Below are 15883 nucleotides of genomic sequence, written 5' to 3'. Positions count from 1 at the left end.
TAATTTTGTACTGAATGCTCACTCACTCTACTGTGGTCTGGGGCATGTTGCAGCATCTTGTCCAAGGGAAGGCTACCCATCAACCACTGGAATAAGGGCAGAGCTGGTAGTATGTCCAATCTACCATACAAAAAAGTACTTTTTTTTTCTTCAGATACGTACATACTCCTGCTACACTGCCAAGTCCCTTGACTTTCTCTTCAGCTGTCAAACCCTCCTTAATCTTCCTCACAGCTCTCTGAGAGTCTCTAATTCCCTGGCAGTGATAAGTGATTCAGAACCTTGCCAAAGGCACCTCCCTGCTGCAAGTTCAGATGTGTACCAGAGGTCCTCTGTTTCAGACTATGCCCAGATCTCACACCTGAGAGTCACTCTTGCCTGCACTCACAAAACACGTTCTTCAAAATGCTGGGACATACTAGCTGTTTTCAGAGTTATACAAAAGCCAAAGATTTGAATTAACAGACCTTAACAGTAGTATGAGAGAGATGATAAGGCAAGATTCAATCCATTTGTTCCACATTTGCTTGTAAAGCTCCTAAACAAGTTTATTCTACTCCTCTATTTCAGTTCCCCAAAATGCTCCTTTTAGCCAGAACATAAACACAGCATTAACAGGTGTATAAATATGCACACATATATACAGAGAGAGAGAGTGTGTGTGCACATGCTTTGCAATATATTAATGATCCATGTTTCAACACTAAAAGAATTTGCATACAGAAGAACCACAGATTCTAGGGGAAATACAGATCTCAAGGCACTCCACAGTAGACTTGTTGCTTCATGGAGAAGAGTGAGAAGAAGAAATTATAATTATATTTTGATACCCTAGAAAATACCCTGAACTAATTACAGGGCTATTTTTGCTCTTTTTGTCTATTAAATATAAAATTTATGAAGCCCTCAAGATTTCATCAGTGAAAATGAGTAGTCCCTAAAACTAGTATCTAAAATCGGTCATACTTGTTTCAGTATCAGGGAAAAAAAAGAATTACTGACAGCCATTAAAAAAAAAAAAAAAATCATTAAGATCAAAATTGCTTTGCATTTCTGCTCTCCTGCAAAGACAGAACAACTTTTTTCCCCTTTTTGATGCCTCTGACATTTATTGTTCTGATACTGAGATGGAGTGAAACCAGTGAAGAGACAAAAGTGTTGGCATTTTCTTGTTGCTCTAAAAGAAGCTAATTTTGAGATTTTGTGTCTGTAAAATAGTTGTAGTTCCTCTTGAATGCCAAAAGAGGAGCCAATGATCCTTATAACACCACCCCATGGGACCAAACAACTTCAGTTTTTATGAGACTCAGCAGGAGAAAAATGAATCCTTGAGTGTGGCTCTTTTGTAAAGGTTTAAGAATGTATTTATTAGCACAAAGAAAATGCAGAATAAAATATGTTGTCATATTAGTGGACATTTGAGATTTCAAGTCAAGTCAGTCTAATTATTTTTTTTGCTTCTATCCCTACTTTCAAAACTGGTATGATCTTTGTCTCCTGCTCCTCACACAGCATTTAAGGTAAGTGTTAACACTTCATACCACTCAGGAACCAAGATTCCCAGCTGCTAACAGTTGGGATAAAGCACTAATTTCTAGCTCTTGTGATTAATAAATTGGAACTGAAATAGAAAGGCAGAATGAAGGCAAGGTAATAACCCCTTTGACATGATTATAAGGTTTTGTATCTTATGACTTACTTGGGCTGAAAATAGAAGTAGAATCCTGCTCTACCAAGGTATCATTCCAGGTGTTGTAGTTCATGTGAACATCAGTACCTTTAGGCTTCTAATACATAAGGCACCTTCAGGTCTAGGCATGATGACCAAAAGAAATATATAACAAAACCCTTTAGGAGCAAAAGTGTATCTCTGTCCCTAGTATCTGTAAATGCTCAACACATTTTCTCTCAAACAGACATTATATATCTTCCAGAAATCAGATAATTTCTTCTTGTTTAAAGCTAACTAATCACTTGCTATAGACATCTAAGGGTCTAATATACATACATTTGCCTTTGATGCAAAATCTGTTCCTGAGTCATGTGCTAGCTTTTCTCTTCCACTGAATGTGTCATTGGCTATTTTTTCTTTCTTTCCCATATATTTTATGAAGCTGAAAATCAAAGCTAACAGGGACAAAAAGCAAGTCCCAGCAGGTTGAAAATATCATATCTTAGTATTTTAGACATGTGTCAGCTTGATAACATACGCACAGCACTAGAGGGATTGCCAGAATGTGACAGTGCACATGGCTTCGAGTTTAAGGAACACGCTTTAAAAAAAGACTGTAAGGCAGCAAGGGCAAGGTAGCCAGACTGTGGGTCTGATCCTGATCTCCTCCTGAGCTTAAATACAAAACCAGGGAAACTTACACCAGCTAAGTCAGGCTGGAGAAACTGAAGTTTTTGAAGCAATATTCTGATCAGGATGCAAGTTCAAGTGATGGACATGCTGATATAAAAGATCTGCATATTGTAGTCCACTCATGTAATTAATTTATGTAGCCTGAGCATGGTTCATTCCATTGCGTGTGTTAACCCTACAAGAAAAACTGATATTTAATGAAAACGATGCTCGCCAATGTTCCCTGACATGAAAATATTTGGCTTTTGTATCCCTCACTTGCTTCCCTCTGCATTAACAGATTAGGAGTTGTATCTACTTCATAAAAATACACAATAATGTTACTTGCCATAGCAAGTGAAGATAGCACTTAGTACTAAAACCTTAACAGTGACAGTTTGTACATTTTTGGTAGTTAGCAGTACAGTACCATTTTGGAGCAGTACAGTACCATTTTGGTGTACTGCACAGCAATTTGCACCTGAATATCAAAGTCCATTAAAATATTAATTAAATCTCCTTCTTTCCCTTCATCTCCACCTCATTTAGCTAAGAAGTATTTCATTTACCCTGCCTTACAGGTAGGCAAATGAGCAATATAGATGCATGGTCACAGAAGGAATCAACAGCAGAGCTGGGAGTGGCACACCAGAGTTCAGGCTTTTTATCCTTGGCTTTAACAACTCAACCCTCAGCTCTCCCCCTTGCTCAGTGACAAATGTCACGAGAGCTGAAGGCAGCAGCCTGCCCTGAGACAGAAAACACAAGTACGAAATAACTATTTCAAGTGCCAGAAATCCATATATACACTTAGTGGGGTAAAATGGAACACAACGGGACCTTCCATGGCATCCCCTGTGCTTGAGTGAGCCTCTCGCTCCCTGCAGCAGAGGGCTAGTCGCAGGCATCACAGAGGCTACGTAAGGCGAACAAAAGCAACCATTCAGCAGGGGACAGCAGCTCCGCCACAGCCTGGAGGTTGCTGTCCTGATGACTGGCCACTTGATTTACTCATCACAGTACTCCAATATGAAGGTTACCCTGAACTTCACGATGCAGGCGGTTAAAACTCCGATTGTTCTGCTCCAATAACACCTGCCACTCGAGCTAAAAAAAATTTTTCTTTTGCTGTTAGCCTCATAACAGGACTGTTCTGGTCTATCTGACAGAGGGCAGTATTACACAAAACCATGACCTTGTTGATTATATTATAATTTTATAAGGAGTTGCTTTATTTAAGCAATTCCCAAGAAAAAGCTTTAGATCTGATAGGAATTAATAGTTGTGAAAAACACATAGAGATCTAAAATCTATACTGAGAATGCTTTATATATTGATTTGGTTTTGCTATAATTGATGGCATTCAGTAATGTTTCTCAGATCACACATGAATTAAGAAAACTGAACAGAGCATAAGATCATTGGTTCTTATTGGTGAAAGAAAAGCTATCTTCTTTTTATCCCTCTGCAAGTACAGGAACCATATCTTGGATAAGTTAAATGAAATAATTAAATTAAATAATTCCATGTTGGAGATCTGAACATATCCCATCACTTCCCTCTTCTGGTAACTCTTTCCTTAAACAGGTAAGCCTTATATTGTGCTCTTGTGAGAAAAGTTCACAGATTTCATCGTCTCATCTTCCCTGCAGAACAAACTAATTCCTGCAAAACAACTGGGATTTTAGCTAGGCTAAAGGTATATGTAAGCATGCTTTTTGTGATGTCCTGAACATTATCTGCAAGGAAACTGGCTGCCTCTTCATCCACTAACTTGAGCTGATCCACTGATGCCAGCTGATGTATCCTAATGCACTGAGGCCTTCAGTGCCACTAACATGGCTAGTTCCTTCAGCGGGAACAGAATTAAGGATAGTGGGGAATGCGCCACTGTACAAGCCAAAGGATGTTTTTTCTAAATAGTATTTCAAGTCTAAGCAGACACCTGAAAACTCTGCTTGTTTTCTTCTGCCTTACACATTATTGGACATTTATGATGCATATGGCAGAAGACACTCCAGATGCATTTCCAGAATTGTGTTCAATTATACAAGTAAACATCAGCAAGACAGTTTTTACCAGTATCAGTAAAAAGTAGACATCACGTAGTGACTAACAGAAGACTGACCCCATAGAGCGAAGATGCACCACTCTTAAAATCCTAAGTACATCCTACATTTTTGTCTCCTAACTACAAATGAACGACGAACTGTGGATTTTAGAAATACATTCACATAGATAACATTTCAGTTGCACGTGCACAGTGATATTCCCTTCCCAAGACTGCCTTTTATAAACAACGGGCCTATGTACTTCCCATTTAACATCCAGCCTGCGCCCTGCGTAGCGTTTCCGGGCACCTACAGCACAGATAACAGGAGTTCTTACTCTAAGACGTCAGCATGCACATACAAATCCCCTAAAAAGCTGTGTAAGAAGTCATTTTAGCATTATGCCAGTAAACCATTTCTAGGAGTGAAATGATACCAGAGTTTGAAAAGTTTCCAGCTGCAAACTTTGTGTTTCTTAAGAAGCTGCATGGACACCTCGTGACTTCCAGCCCGAAGCCTGGAGGTGACACTCAGAATGTCCTTCAAAGCTTGGTGCCCCTTTGTGGACCCCCCTCGGGCAGGTGGGGCAGGAGGAGGGGGAGGGGAAGAGGGACGACAGAGCAGCGGGGAGCTGAACACCAGCTTACGAACAGAGAACAGAATCACATAACAACACTGGACCAATGGACTCCAAGACACACTGACAAGACAGATGGACACAGACAAGACATAAGATCGCTACTGAGAAACAAAAAAAGAGCAAAAACCCCCATAAAATAAAGTAGCTATATAACGCTGAGGCTGCCAGAAGCAGCCGATGGTACTAGCATAACTCTTCCAAAAAGAATAAATTATAATACAACTAAAAATTAAAATTGAAACGATATCCCCCCAAATCATACACTACAGACTTGCTCAGTTAGCCTGAATGCATAGCTCTGATGAAACACAAGATGGCGTCATCACAGCCCATGCACCGGTTAATGAAGGCCATGGTTAGTTAAATCAGCTAAACTACAGCATGCCACAAAAATGATCTTGCACTGACCCAGAAATAAAAGATACGACAGATATTCTGCATTGCAATAAAATTCTTTTTATGCCATCTGCGGTTTGTAGGTCTTTCTTTGTTGGAAGAAATGTTCCTGGGAGAACGCAGGGGTAAAGGGGAGTCTTTTTTTTCCTTCTGGGTGTTTTTTCTCTGAACTCAATTAAAAAAAGGGAAAAGGGAAAAGACAGGCTAGAGACTTTGGAGAAGTTTAAAAAAGGTAGGGAGAAGAGAAAATAAAAAGAAAGGACGGGTAAGAATCTTCATTCTTTTGCACACAACTTTCTTGGGATGTCTGAAAATGTGGATATCTTAAGGATGGCAAGAAAAGATTTTGTTGCCTTTATGGGTTTGCAGATCTATATCTCTTTCTTGAGATGATTAAACCATTATCTTGTTGGAAGAACTCCAAAAATATAAATTGAAAAGTACAGCAATGATTTCAAAAATTAAAAAATAGCGGTATGGCACCATTGCGAGCCAAAAAAAAAAAAAAAAGGGAAAGAAATATAAAAGAAACTAAAATATCAATCACCAAAAATTCATGCGGCACAAGATGAGGTGAAACGACAGAAAATGTTCTTCAAATATATACAATGTGTATATCTATCTATATATACACGGAGTATGTGTGTATATATCGATGGATATACCTGTATAATTTTTTTATTCTCCCTGCCCCACCCTACCCCAAGGCTAATTGGCAGATGAAACTATCAATTAAAAGTAAACAAATAAATAAAAGGAAGAAAGAAAAAACTAACAAAAAAGAAATTAACATGCTTTGTTCACCAAGAAATAACAATATCATGCATCTGTCCACGCCAGCGGATGCCAGGGTTAGATGAAGGCATGAATTTCTGTGTAAACATGTGATTGGATGATAGGGGCTACTGCTGATATTGGTCATTTATTACTTTAGCATATACACACCTAGATATAGATATATATGCACACTGTACATATAGCACATTTATAGATCAATTATCCTCATGGGTGGAACCTTTGGAGCTTACATAGGCAAAAAGACCAATATGCTGAAAACCAAACTCAGTATAAATTCCTAATATTAAAAAAAAAAAATTCCTGTAAGTCATCTGCATGATTCATTAGTAAAACTTGTTCATTTGGTTTTGTTTTGGCCGTAAGACTGTAGCTAGGAAATTCCATCAAACAAGTGATGCTATTACACCCTGGGAAGTGCTGCGGATGAATCCCCCTCCTTCAGGTCTGTATGATATTCAGCCTGTGAGACGGGAAGCCTACTTCTGTGTGTACTCTGAGACATGTGCCCAACTTTAAAGGCCATTTCTTGTTCACAGCATGAGAAATGGAGCAGAACTCCTGCTTGACAGAGGGAGAGACTGGGGGTAGCTGGGCACTGGATTTGTGGGGGATGTTTCTCTGAAGAGAGCAACGAAAATTCCCTGGGTACTTCAAGAAGGTTGATGTAGTTCATGGAGGACAGGAGCCAAATCAGCACTTCTCTTGGTTTCTTTGGTCACGGTTTCTTCACATCCAGCATACTGCTTTTTGTACTGTGCTGGCTGCTTGTAGACTCTTTGAAGAGAGATTCTGCTTGTTTTCTGCAAATAAATCTCTGACCTGGGCAGCCTGCAGGTAGCTGGCTCTCCAGCTTACATGGGTGGAAGCTTGATTGTCCTAGCCCATAAACCAGGAGCCTGAAGTGGATGGCTACAGGCCAGTAAATTATAGATACAGACGCCATACCTGTAGGATATGTGTCCTCTGTGTGTGGGTATATGCTACAAAACACTGTGTAGCTGCCAGTACAAAGAACTGTAGATTTTGGCATCTCTATTGCTGTCTCCAGCCCCTCATGGGAAAGGCTTACCAGTCTGATTAGACAATGCCAACCTTATGGTATATGAAGCCTTTTGGGAAACACAGAATAAATTTCTCTGGAAAAAAATCACCTAGGAAATTGTTGGGCTGATAGGAAGGGAAAGCTGGCAACTGCACTAGGGAAGAAACACGGGCTGTGTCAAGCCAGGGAGCTAGGATGAAGCCCTTGCAGACAATTTCAAGAGGTTGCATTATGGGCTTCAGGCTAACCGGTGAGTATTTGGGTCTTACTGTTTTGACTAGTGCAATGAACAGCCTGGGCTATGATCCCAATCAGCTTCCCAGCCATGAGCATCCAGCCTGCCTGGTACCAGAGCACTGCACTAATGGACATGCTTAAAGGAAACAAGGGCAATGGCATGAGGAGACAGCGGCAGCTGCTGTCAGGAAAGCATAACTATAATCCTCAAGGCTTTGAAGTCTCAATAAGATCAGATTGTAGGGGTGCTCCTCATTTGACTGGAAAGAGAGAAATGCTTTCTTTCTTCACGACGGCACAGTGCTTCCTAGTTAGGAGTAAAGATATTTCCCTTACAAATCTTTCATTCTCTGAGAGCAGCTGAGTGACCAAAACACCACCACAAAAGCACAGACTCAGGACCCTGGCTTCAGCTTTGAGGAACTTGAATATTTGAGCCTCAGATCTCCCTGGAACAAGCCAGACGAGAGTCCTATACTCATACCAGAGAAAAGCATCATGTTTCTGGTGCAGAAACCAGAAGGTTTTCAAACATGTACTGGGACAAGCAACATTTCCATAGTGATAAGAGATGGACTACTCTCGACTGTAAATGTTTCTTCAGGGCAGATGAACAGTTTTATGCCCTCTGTATCATTTACAGTAAGCCATTCTGGGAGATCTAGAGATCTAAGGGTATCTAGGCTTGTCTGCAATAAGATGAATAGCAAGTATTTTTTATCCCTGAACCTGCAATGGCTTCTTTTGTATTACATAACATACAGATGGGTTTTGGATTCACAGCTGTCATTGCCACCACTTGTTAGAATAATTCCTTGTGCATAAATATGTGTCTGCGGGGGATGCCTGCAGGCTACCTCAGTCAGGACAGGTCCTGTGGCAGCTCCTGGTTTCTAAACAAGGGGATCTACAGAAATCCCAACAGAAATCACTTTTGAAAGAGGGGCACAGAGTGGTAGCCAGCCTGCTACAGTGAGTGTCTCAAGTTAGCCAGGAAAATCCTGAGGGGAGCAGAGAGGAAATTGCCTTTACACTGTCTTCTTTTAAAGAGATGCAAGTACCCAGATACAGATCATACGCTTACTGAGATTCAGGTCTTGGATTCAACAGACAATCAGAGTTAAGTGGCAATAAGACCTTGCAAATGGTGCTCATACGATATTTAGCCTCAAAGAGGACATGATTTTCTGTCTTTTGAACTATCTTTGAGTACACCAAAACCAAAGTCTTCAAAAGAACTCTGTAGGGTTCTGCCTCTGATCCAGGACCAAGACCAAAGTAATGTATTTAGATCTTGGGATTTGATTCCAACCCACATGAAATCTGAAAGCTTTTGATTTGCTGGGCAACATTCTCTGTTGCCCTTGTCTTGGTTATTGCACAGGAGTAATGATAGTGATGTATATCATATCACACAGCTGCAGCAGTGAGTTCAGTAACCTTTGCATTACTGGACCATGGCACTGAGGGTGATGGAAGGCCAAGTCCTGGCGCTTGGCAGAAACTCAAGAGCTTTAAAAGCTACACATTATCAGAGCAACAAAAAGGAGCCTGTGCTGGGTTAGGTCATTTAATTTTCAATTTGCTGCAAAAGGGATCAGGCAAGCCAGAAGGCAGCGTAAAATACACTGACCTGTCAACAGACCAGAATGAAGCAACTTCAAATGGGCCCAATTAAAAAAAAATAAATTAAATTTAAAAAAAAGCCAAACCCACACACTAGAAAATACAAGCAAGACAATCCGGATCTCTTCTTTCCACGATGTATACATTTAAGTATCAGATCTTGGCGTATGGCCAGAATTCTGACTTGGTTGGTGGAGTGTAAAGGCAAACATATCTGCTCAGCCAAGCCAGCACCACTGGATTTTGATGCGTTGGCTCAGATTGCTTTAGTGCTCCAGAGCGAAATGGGCTGCGTGAGTGCTTTGATACTGGCTGTATTGCAGACACTGTTCTACCTTCCCTGGATGGACTGGGAATGGAGACAATAAGATAGACAAAGAAACCTAAATGAGGAGCACCATAAACCTGTTACTTTTCCTTATTATGATGGAATGAGCTAAGTTTATGCTTTTGGAGGCAAAAAGGACCTGCATATCCCTCCTCCTTCTAGCGACTTTGTACACCAGTGCCTCTGGCAGCAGGAAAACTCAAAATCTGGAACTGTAAATTTCATCAGCAAGGACCACCTGGGAGACTTTTTTTTACATATAATCAGGCTAACTTTTATTCTCAATGCCACAGTAATTCCCAAGAAAAGATTCAGATTTCAGTGGCTCATGCGGACCACCATCCTATGGAGGAGGAGTAGGGTGCCATAAAAGATACTGGCTGAGATTTTCAAGAATATCTAGCAGTTTGGGAGAGTACCTTCAGCAGATTTTCAGCGAATCGTATTATTTTACACAGCAGATATTCAAATGTCTGTAGGCACCTACAGCTGCCAACTGTAATGCTTAGCAGGATTTTCAAAGGCAAGTCATTTTTACAAATCCAGTTTGTACCTGTTTGTAGCATTAGATTTCTAACTGTGTCAGGAGAGAGGTATTTTTAGTCTGGAAATGTTGCTCTAAAGCACTCTGAAATTTCATGCTAAACATCCTGTTTTACCAAATTTCTCCTCAAACTTTTATTTTTCCACTGGCAGCACAAGCTGAAAACATTGCTATTACAATTTCTACCCACTGAAGTAATGGTGATTTCTGTGTTGGAACATAAATGACGATAATGTACAAAAGGAGGAGTCTAATAAAGATCTCATTTTTCCTTTAATTGAAATACTTGGCAATCAGAATAAAAAAAAAAAAGAAGTCTTGAAATGTTAGTGAAGCTTTAATGAAGTGATTCCTATCCATTCACTTGCATATCAGTTGTGGTACATTAGTCCTTTTAACATGGCCCTATTAATCTCATGCCTCACTTTCATGATAATCACTGTGCTGGCATTTCATTACTACCTTTATTTAAAATCCCAATACCCACACTGTTCATGCTTCACAATCTAGTATTATTTGGACTGCTTTTCTGGCAGGTGCGCAGTTGAAAAACTCATAGAGATCTGTGAAAAAAGAGATGGGAGTAGGCTGAGCTATCTGTTAGCATTGGTTGTTGTGTCACTGCCTTCCCTGCCATCACAGGGAAGTCAAGAGTACGGGTGGAAGTTCCCAGCTACAAGGCAATGCCAATCTCAGGTTACTGCAGGACCAAGTTCTACCAAAAAATGCAGGTACAGCATGACAAATTGAAAAGAAATATGAAAGCACTAGCCTTGGGTGAATTTTAATGTTATTATTGTATTAATCAAATGGCTTCAGGAAACTAGAAACAGAACATTTATAAAGCTTTCTTGGGATTTTTTTAAAGAAAAAAAAATAAACACCCCAAATAACACAAAGCAAAAACAAACAAAACAAAGCAAAAAAAACCCAACCCCTAAACTGTTTATATGTTTCACTTTTAAGGACAAAAAATTCTAACCAAACTCCCTCTTTTTCTTTTAAATGTACACAGAAATTCGATGATGTCTGTTCTCTATTAGAAATGCTTAACTCATGGCAAGCCTCAAAAAAGACTTGAAAAAGCCTGTAAGAAATAAAATAGACTGCAGTTGCCTGCTGGATATCACATCATATATCTCACCAGAAAGAAAAGCCATCTATTTATCAAAATGTATCTGAAAGGGAGAAGTTGAGTCAGTTCCACATGGCCAGTCCTTCTGACTCTTTAATGGATACATTTTGAAGCATCACTGCAGATAACAGGGCAAGAATTACTACTAATTTTGTTATGTTAGAACAATGTTTTGGTGCTCCCCCATTTCTTTGGGCTCACAGGAAACAAAATTAGTATAAATACATTACCATGTTAACTGTATTCAAAATCCCATGGACAAATGTATCCTTTTACAGTCCATCTTCAGACCAATTAACAAAGATTAAACAATGCTAATAACCCATTATTGCTTCACTTTTGTTTCTCTTGTTTTTCAAACATTCACCCTCCCCACTTCATAAGTCTTTGTTATTTGTCCCATGCCACATTGATATTTTTGCTTTCCCACTGCGTCAGTGAAGTAACTGCTACAAACATGTGAACTGTTAATTAGCTGGGATCACTTTCAGGAAGTTTGGCTTTCCATGCAAACAACTTTATGTTAACCAAATAGTGACTACATATCTGTGTTTTGTTGTTGCCAAGTCCATGGGATCTGATGCTTGGCTGTATAATTTTTATTTTATATCCAGTGTATATATACGTAAGTGTATATATATACACATATACACACATATATATACATATATAGTTATATATGTATACATTCACACACATATAAATATATGTATGCATTGTTTTTTGCAAATGAAATCAGAAAGCAAGCAAAACAAGACTGACCTGACTTACCTGTACTAGGCTCACAGTCAATGAAATCTTCATCATCACTGGAACATTCAGCTGATGAAACAATGTCATCTGTTGTCTGGCATGTGAAGAAAAGGAACGAAGGAAAAAGAACAGAAGAAAAAAAATATAAGATTTTTTAAGTCAAGAGGCTGTTACAGAGGCAGCTAAGTTTCCTAGAAAAAAAAATGTTACAGAATTGTAATTTTAAAAATATTTAACTTGTACCAAGCATTCCAGCTATGCCTGTGTAAATGTGCCCTCCGTGGAGCTGGAGTCCCCTGTTGGAGGAATAGTGCATATCCTGTGCTGTTGAATATTTCAGGTGTGCACAGGTGCGGTGTGCCTGCCGGGCTGTTTAGGTGAGCAGGAGGATCGCACTGTGCTGTGGGACACAGTAAGTACAGCGGGCTACGACACCTGCTTGGCTGTCAAGCCATCCTCTGACAGACAAAGTAGATGTGCCTGGTTGGAACATAGCTAGGCTCCTCGATAAATACCGATACTACATAGGGCCAGCCAGAAGGCACCTACTGAGAGACTTACCATGAGGCATGTTCAGGCTGAACATGCTTTCTGCAAAGAAAAACGTACAAGATAGATAGACAATATGCATTACCCAGGCAGCTAGCAGTACTCTTTGCTGTGTTGCTAGATGCATCACCCTGAGGCAGAAGTAATTCCTGCTCTGCTAATGCACCTCTTGGGCTGGGAATCCTATGTATTTTCCCAGATAGTAAATATCTGTGCAAGCCATTTGCTGCACGATGAAGAACTACTGCATGTGTCAGGTATGCCCAACATGCAACCTCATCTGCTTGCTTGCCAAGTGAACAGGGATGTGGCTGTAACTGGGCTGGCAGGCTGGAAAGTCTAGTTCTGAAAGGCTTAAACCACACTGTGACTGCTCATGGCCCTTCCCGGTTTCAGTACATTCCTTTGCATTTCTAGCTGGTGATATTTTCTTTCTTTCTTTCTTTTTTTTTCTTTTTTTTTTTTTTTTCCTGCTGGTCTAATTAATGAGCAGCATGTACTGCAGCATGTTAGGGAGAAGTGTACTGGCGTCTCTTCCCAACAGCATCTCCTGCCTGTAATTGCTGCAATTAGTTGAATTAGTAATGCAGACCATTAGGGAGAGTCTCTGGCAGCCTCTGGACACAGGTTGTAATGTTCCTGCACACAGTACAAAATTACCCCAGCTCAGCAGCATTGGCTCAAACCATGGCTTCTGCTGAAATTGTCTCCCTTAACAACCTTTCCTTGCAGAGAGCTGCCTATTCTGCTGAGCAGTAGAATCAATGGAATGACTCCTGAAACAAACCGACTAAAATGTTCCTCACCAGCCAGGAAGCATTGCTGAAATCTCAGCTCCTCAGGAGCAGGGCAGCTGTACCTCAGTACACTGTACTTCAGTACTCCAGGTGAATATTCCTGGGAATCTCACATCATGACAAGCCTTCCAAATCCTTATTCCTGAAAAAGACTCTCCAGTTTTCAATAAGGTCTCCTTTACATTCCTATGTCTGCTATGGCTGTCTCCAAAATGCTGCATATTCTCTTTTCTCTTTGCATAAGTGTTCTGAGGTCTCAGCCTTTTCTTTAGCCTCCTGTGGTCCTAGCGCTAGCAAGTCCCTCTGCCCCCTGCCAGAAGGTCCTTGCTCTCTCCCTCTCTGTTTGTATTTGAGCTAAGGAAAAAACCAGAACTGAGCAGTCAGTCAGAAAGATCAGATCAAACCTGACATTCCTTCACTCTTGATTTCAGTGGCTTAGAGTGAGCCAAGAAAGAAAAATAGGATTGGTCGACTGTAAATAAAAATTCTAAAAATAGAGTATCTGTAAAAAAACATCCATGAAGTAAGGGAATCCCTATCATATGTGTTACTCAGTCTTACCTCAATGGGGAGGCAAGATTAAAAGGAATTGGAGGTAACATATATAAAGCAATTTCCTGCCTTACTTGCTAAGGTCAGTTTTTTTATCATCTTTCAGTCATAGAAAACAGAACAACACTGTTGAAATCCTGGTGACTTCTGTCTTAAAACAAAATGGCTTTAAAAGTTCGTTTGTTCAGCAAAAGGTCAAGAAAGGAGGAATGCACAAAATATAAATTTACTTTCTACAATTCTTTTGGTCCTGTCACATATATTTTATAAAGCATTATTTATCCCGAAGGACACCAAATCACTTTATAACTTATACAAACAGTGATCACATCCTCCAACAATGAAATGCAGCTGTCCCCAGGTAGAAAGATATTAGTTTTTAATTGCATCACTGTAAAGTAATTTAGCACAATAAGTCAACAAAACTATACTGCAAGATATTTTTTTAAGTAGGTGAAATGTAGCTAGTGAAACTGGAGATTTATATTACAGTTGTCTAAAGCACTTGTAAAAGAGTGTTAAGGATAGCACTGTGAACCAAGAATAAATTATCCATCACTACTAGAAGACCTTACTCAGACAGTGCTAAAACCCTGGCAATTGGTGTTGATTTCCAGGTTGACTTTAGAGCATGTGGATTTTGCTCTTAGTTGAAGATCTGACAATTTACATGCAGGGTCTCATAGAAGAATAGTGATGATTTGCTTCAAGTAGGAAATAAACATAAAAATTATAACAATGTGCGGTTGTCACTTACCAACTGCTATACCTATCCACTTACCCACTTGCTCATATCTACGGTCTTCATGCAACATTAACTTGGAATCAGATCCAATCAAATTGACAATGTGATTCAGTATTTGTAAAGAATAAGGAGTTCCTTTACAACTCTTTTTTTTCCTCTTGCTTATTAGGGGCATCATATAAAACCAGCAAGGTAGCATGCCCGGAAAAAAACAGGTGATATTTCTTTACACAATTTATTTTTTTTTTTTAAACTGGGGAACTCCTTGCAACAGGATACTGGTAGGTAATAAAGGTTTAGATGCATTTTGGAAGTGATCAGCCAAATTAAAGGTAAAAACATTCATCCAGCACTATTAAATACCCCACACCTAGCTTGGGAAGTCCCTGTGCCACAGACACTGAAGACCAAAGAAGTATCACTATTTGCATTGTCCTGTTCAGGAGTCTCTCTCTGAGGCCCCATGCATGGCCAGGGCCAGCAGCAGAGCACTGGGCGAGGTGAGCCTCTGTGGCCTCCCAGTCACTCTCGTGCATGACAGATCCTGACCATTGGGGGATGAAGAATTTTGAAGCCAAGGCGAGTTCTGAGCAGGAGCTGAAAAGTCATGAAGCCTGGCCTTGTTTATCTTCTTGATCAATTTCCCATCTAATAAGCAGCTTAAGGACAGCACATGCAACATATTTACGCTGCACTGTTAGATATGTGTTCTAGATTTCCTGCTATAAAATCCTCATGCGGCTTGTGGTGGTTCTGAATGGAGAAGGGCACAGTCAGCCAGACTCAGACAAAATGCAAATGTGTGATGTGCAATACTCACCAACCCTGCCAACTCTGACCTGTATCTGCACTTTTTCATGACTGGTTCCACACTTGATTCTATCAACTAATCTCCGTCCTTTTCTCCCTATCTCCATTGCATGCTATTTCCCCTGATATTCCAGTTTCTCTTGCTCTGTGACTGCTGTTTGTCCCATGCTGCTGATTTTGTGTGTATAAAAATGAGGGTTAGAAAAGGAGAAAAACCTCCAGAAGTGGTGTTAGACTTAAGTCAAGGTCATTAACGAGATCTCTAGAAACCACAGAAAAGATAAGTACACTAATCTGTCTTGCCATTTCCTATCTTGTATTTTTAATCTCAGTACTTTCCATCACAATTCATCACTAACTGATTTTCTAGTTCCATCACATATTGGTTTTCCATGCGCCTTCTGCTCAGATACCAACATCTGAATCATCCCAGAAGAATAAAGCTATTTCAGTGAGAAACAGCAGCAAATTCCTGACCACAGAAACAGTTGAGAAAACCTCCAGAAGACCATAACTTCTTGTAACTGGAACCTGTA

At 40.0% G+C, this 15883-nt stretch overlaps 1 protein-coding gene across 12 annotated transcripts in view; it reads right to left on the bottom strand.

Moving 5' to 3' along the window:
• NRXN3 (neurexin 3) overlaps positions 1-15883 on the bottom strand; it is a 984600-nt gene that overhangs the window by 27022 nt on the left and 941695 nt on the right. For 6 of the 12 annotated variants that reach the window (XM_072864172.1, XM_072864170.1, XM_072864171.1 and 3 more), the window contains one exon: positions 11913-11988. In XM_072864172.1, the coding sequence (XP_072720273.1) occupies positions 11913-11988 (76 nt within the window). Of the gene's footprint in view, positions 1-11903; positions 11989-15883 lie in introns of all 12 variants that reach the window. The other 6 variants (XM_072864169.1, XM_072864177.1, XM_072864173.1 and 3 more) reach the window with 1 other exon arrangement.

Source organism: Ciconia boyciana, chromosome 6, assembly GCF_034638445.1.
Source record: "Ciconia boyciana chromosome 6, ASM3463844v1, whole genome shotgun sequence".
NCBI lineage: Eukaryota > Metazoa > Chordata > Aves > Ciconiiformes > Ciconiidae > Ciconia > Ciconia boyciana.
Note: the sequence above shows the minus strand (reverse complement) of the source record. Positions and strands in the feature narration are given on the sequence as shown.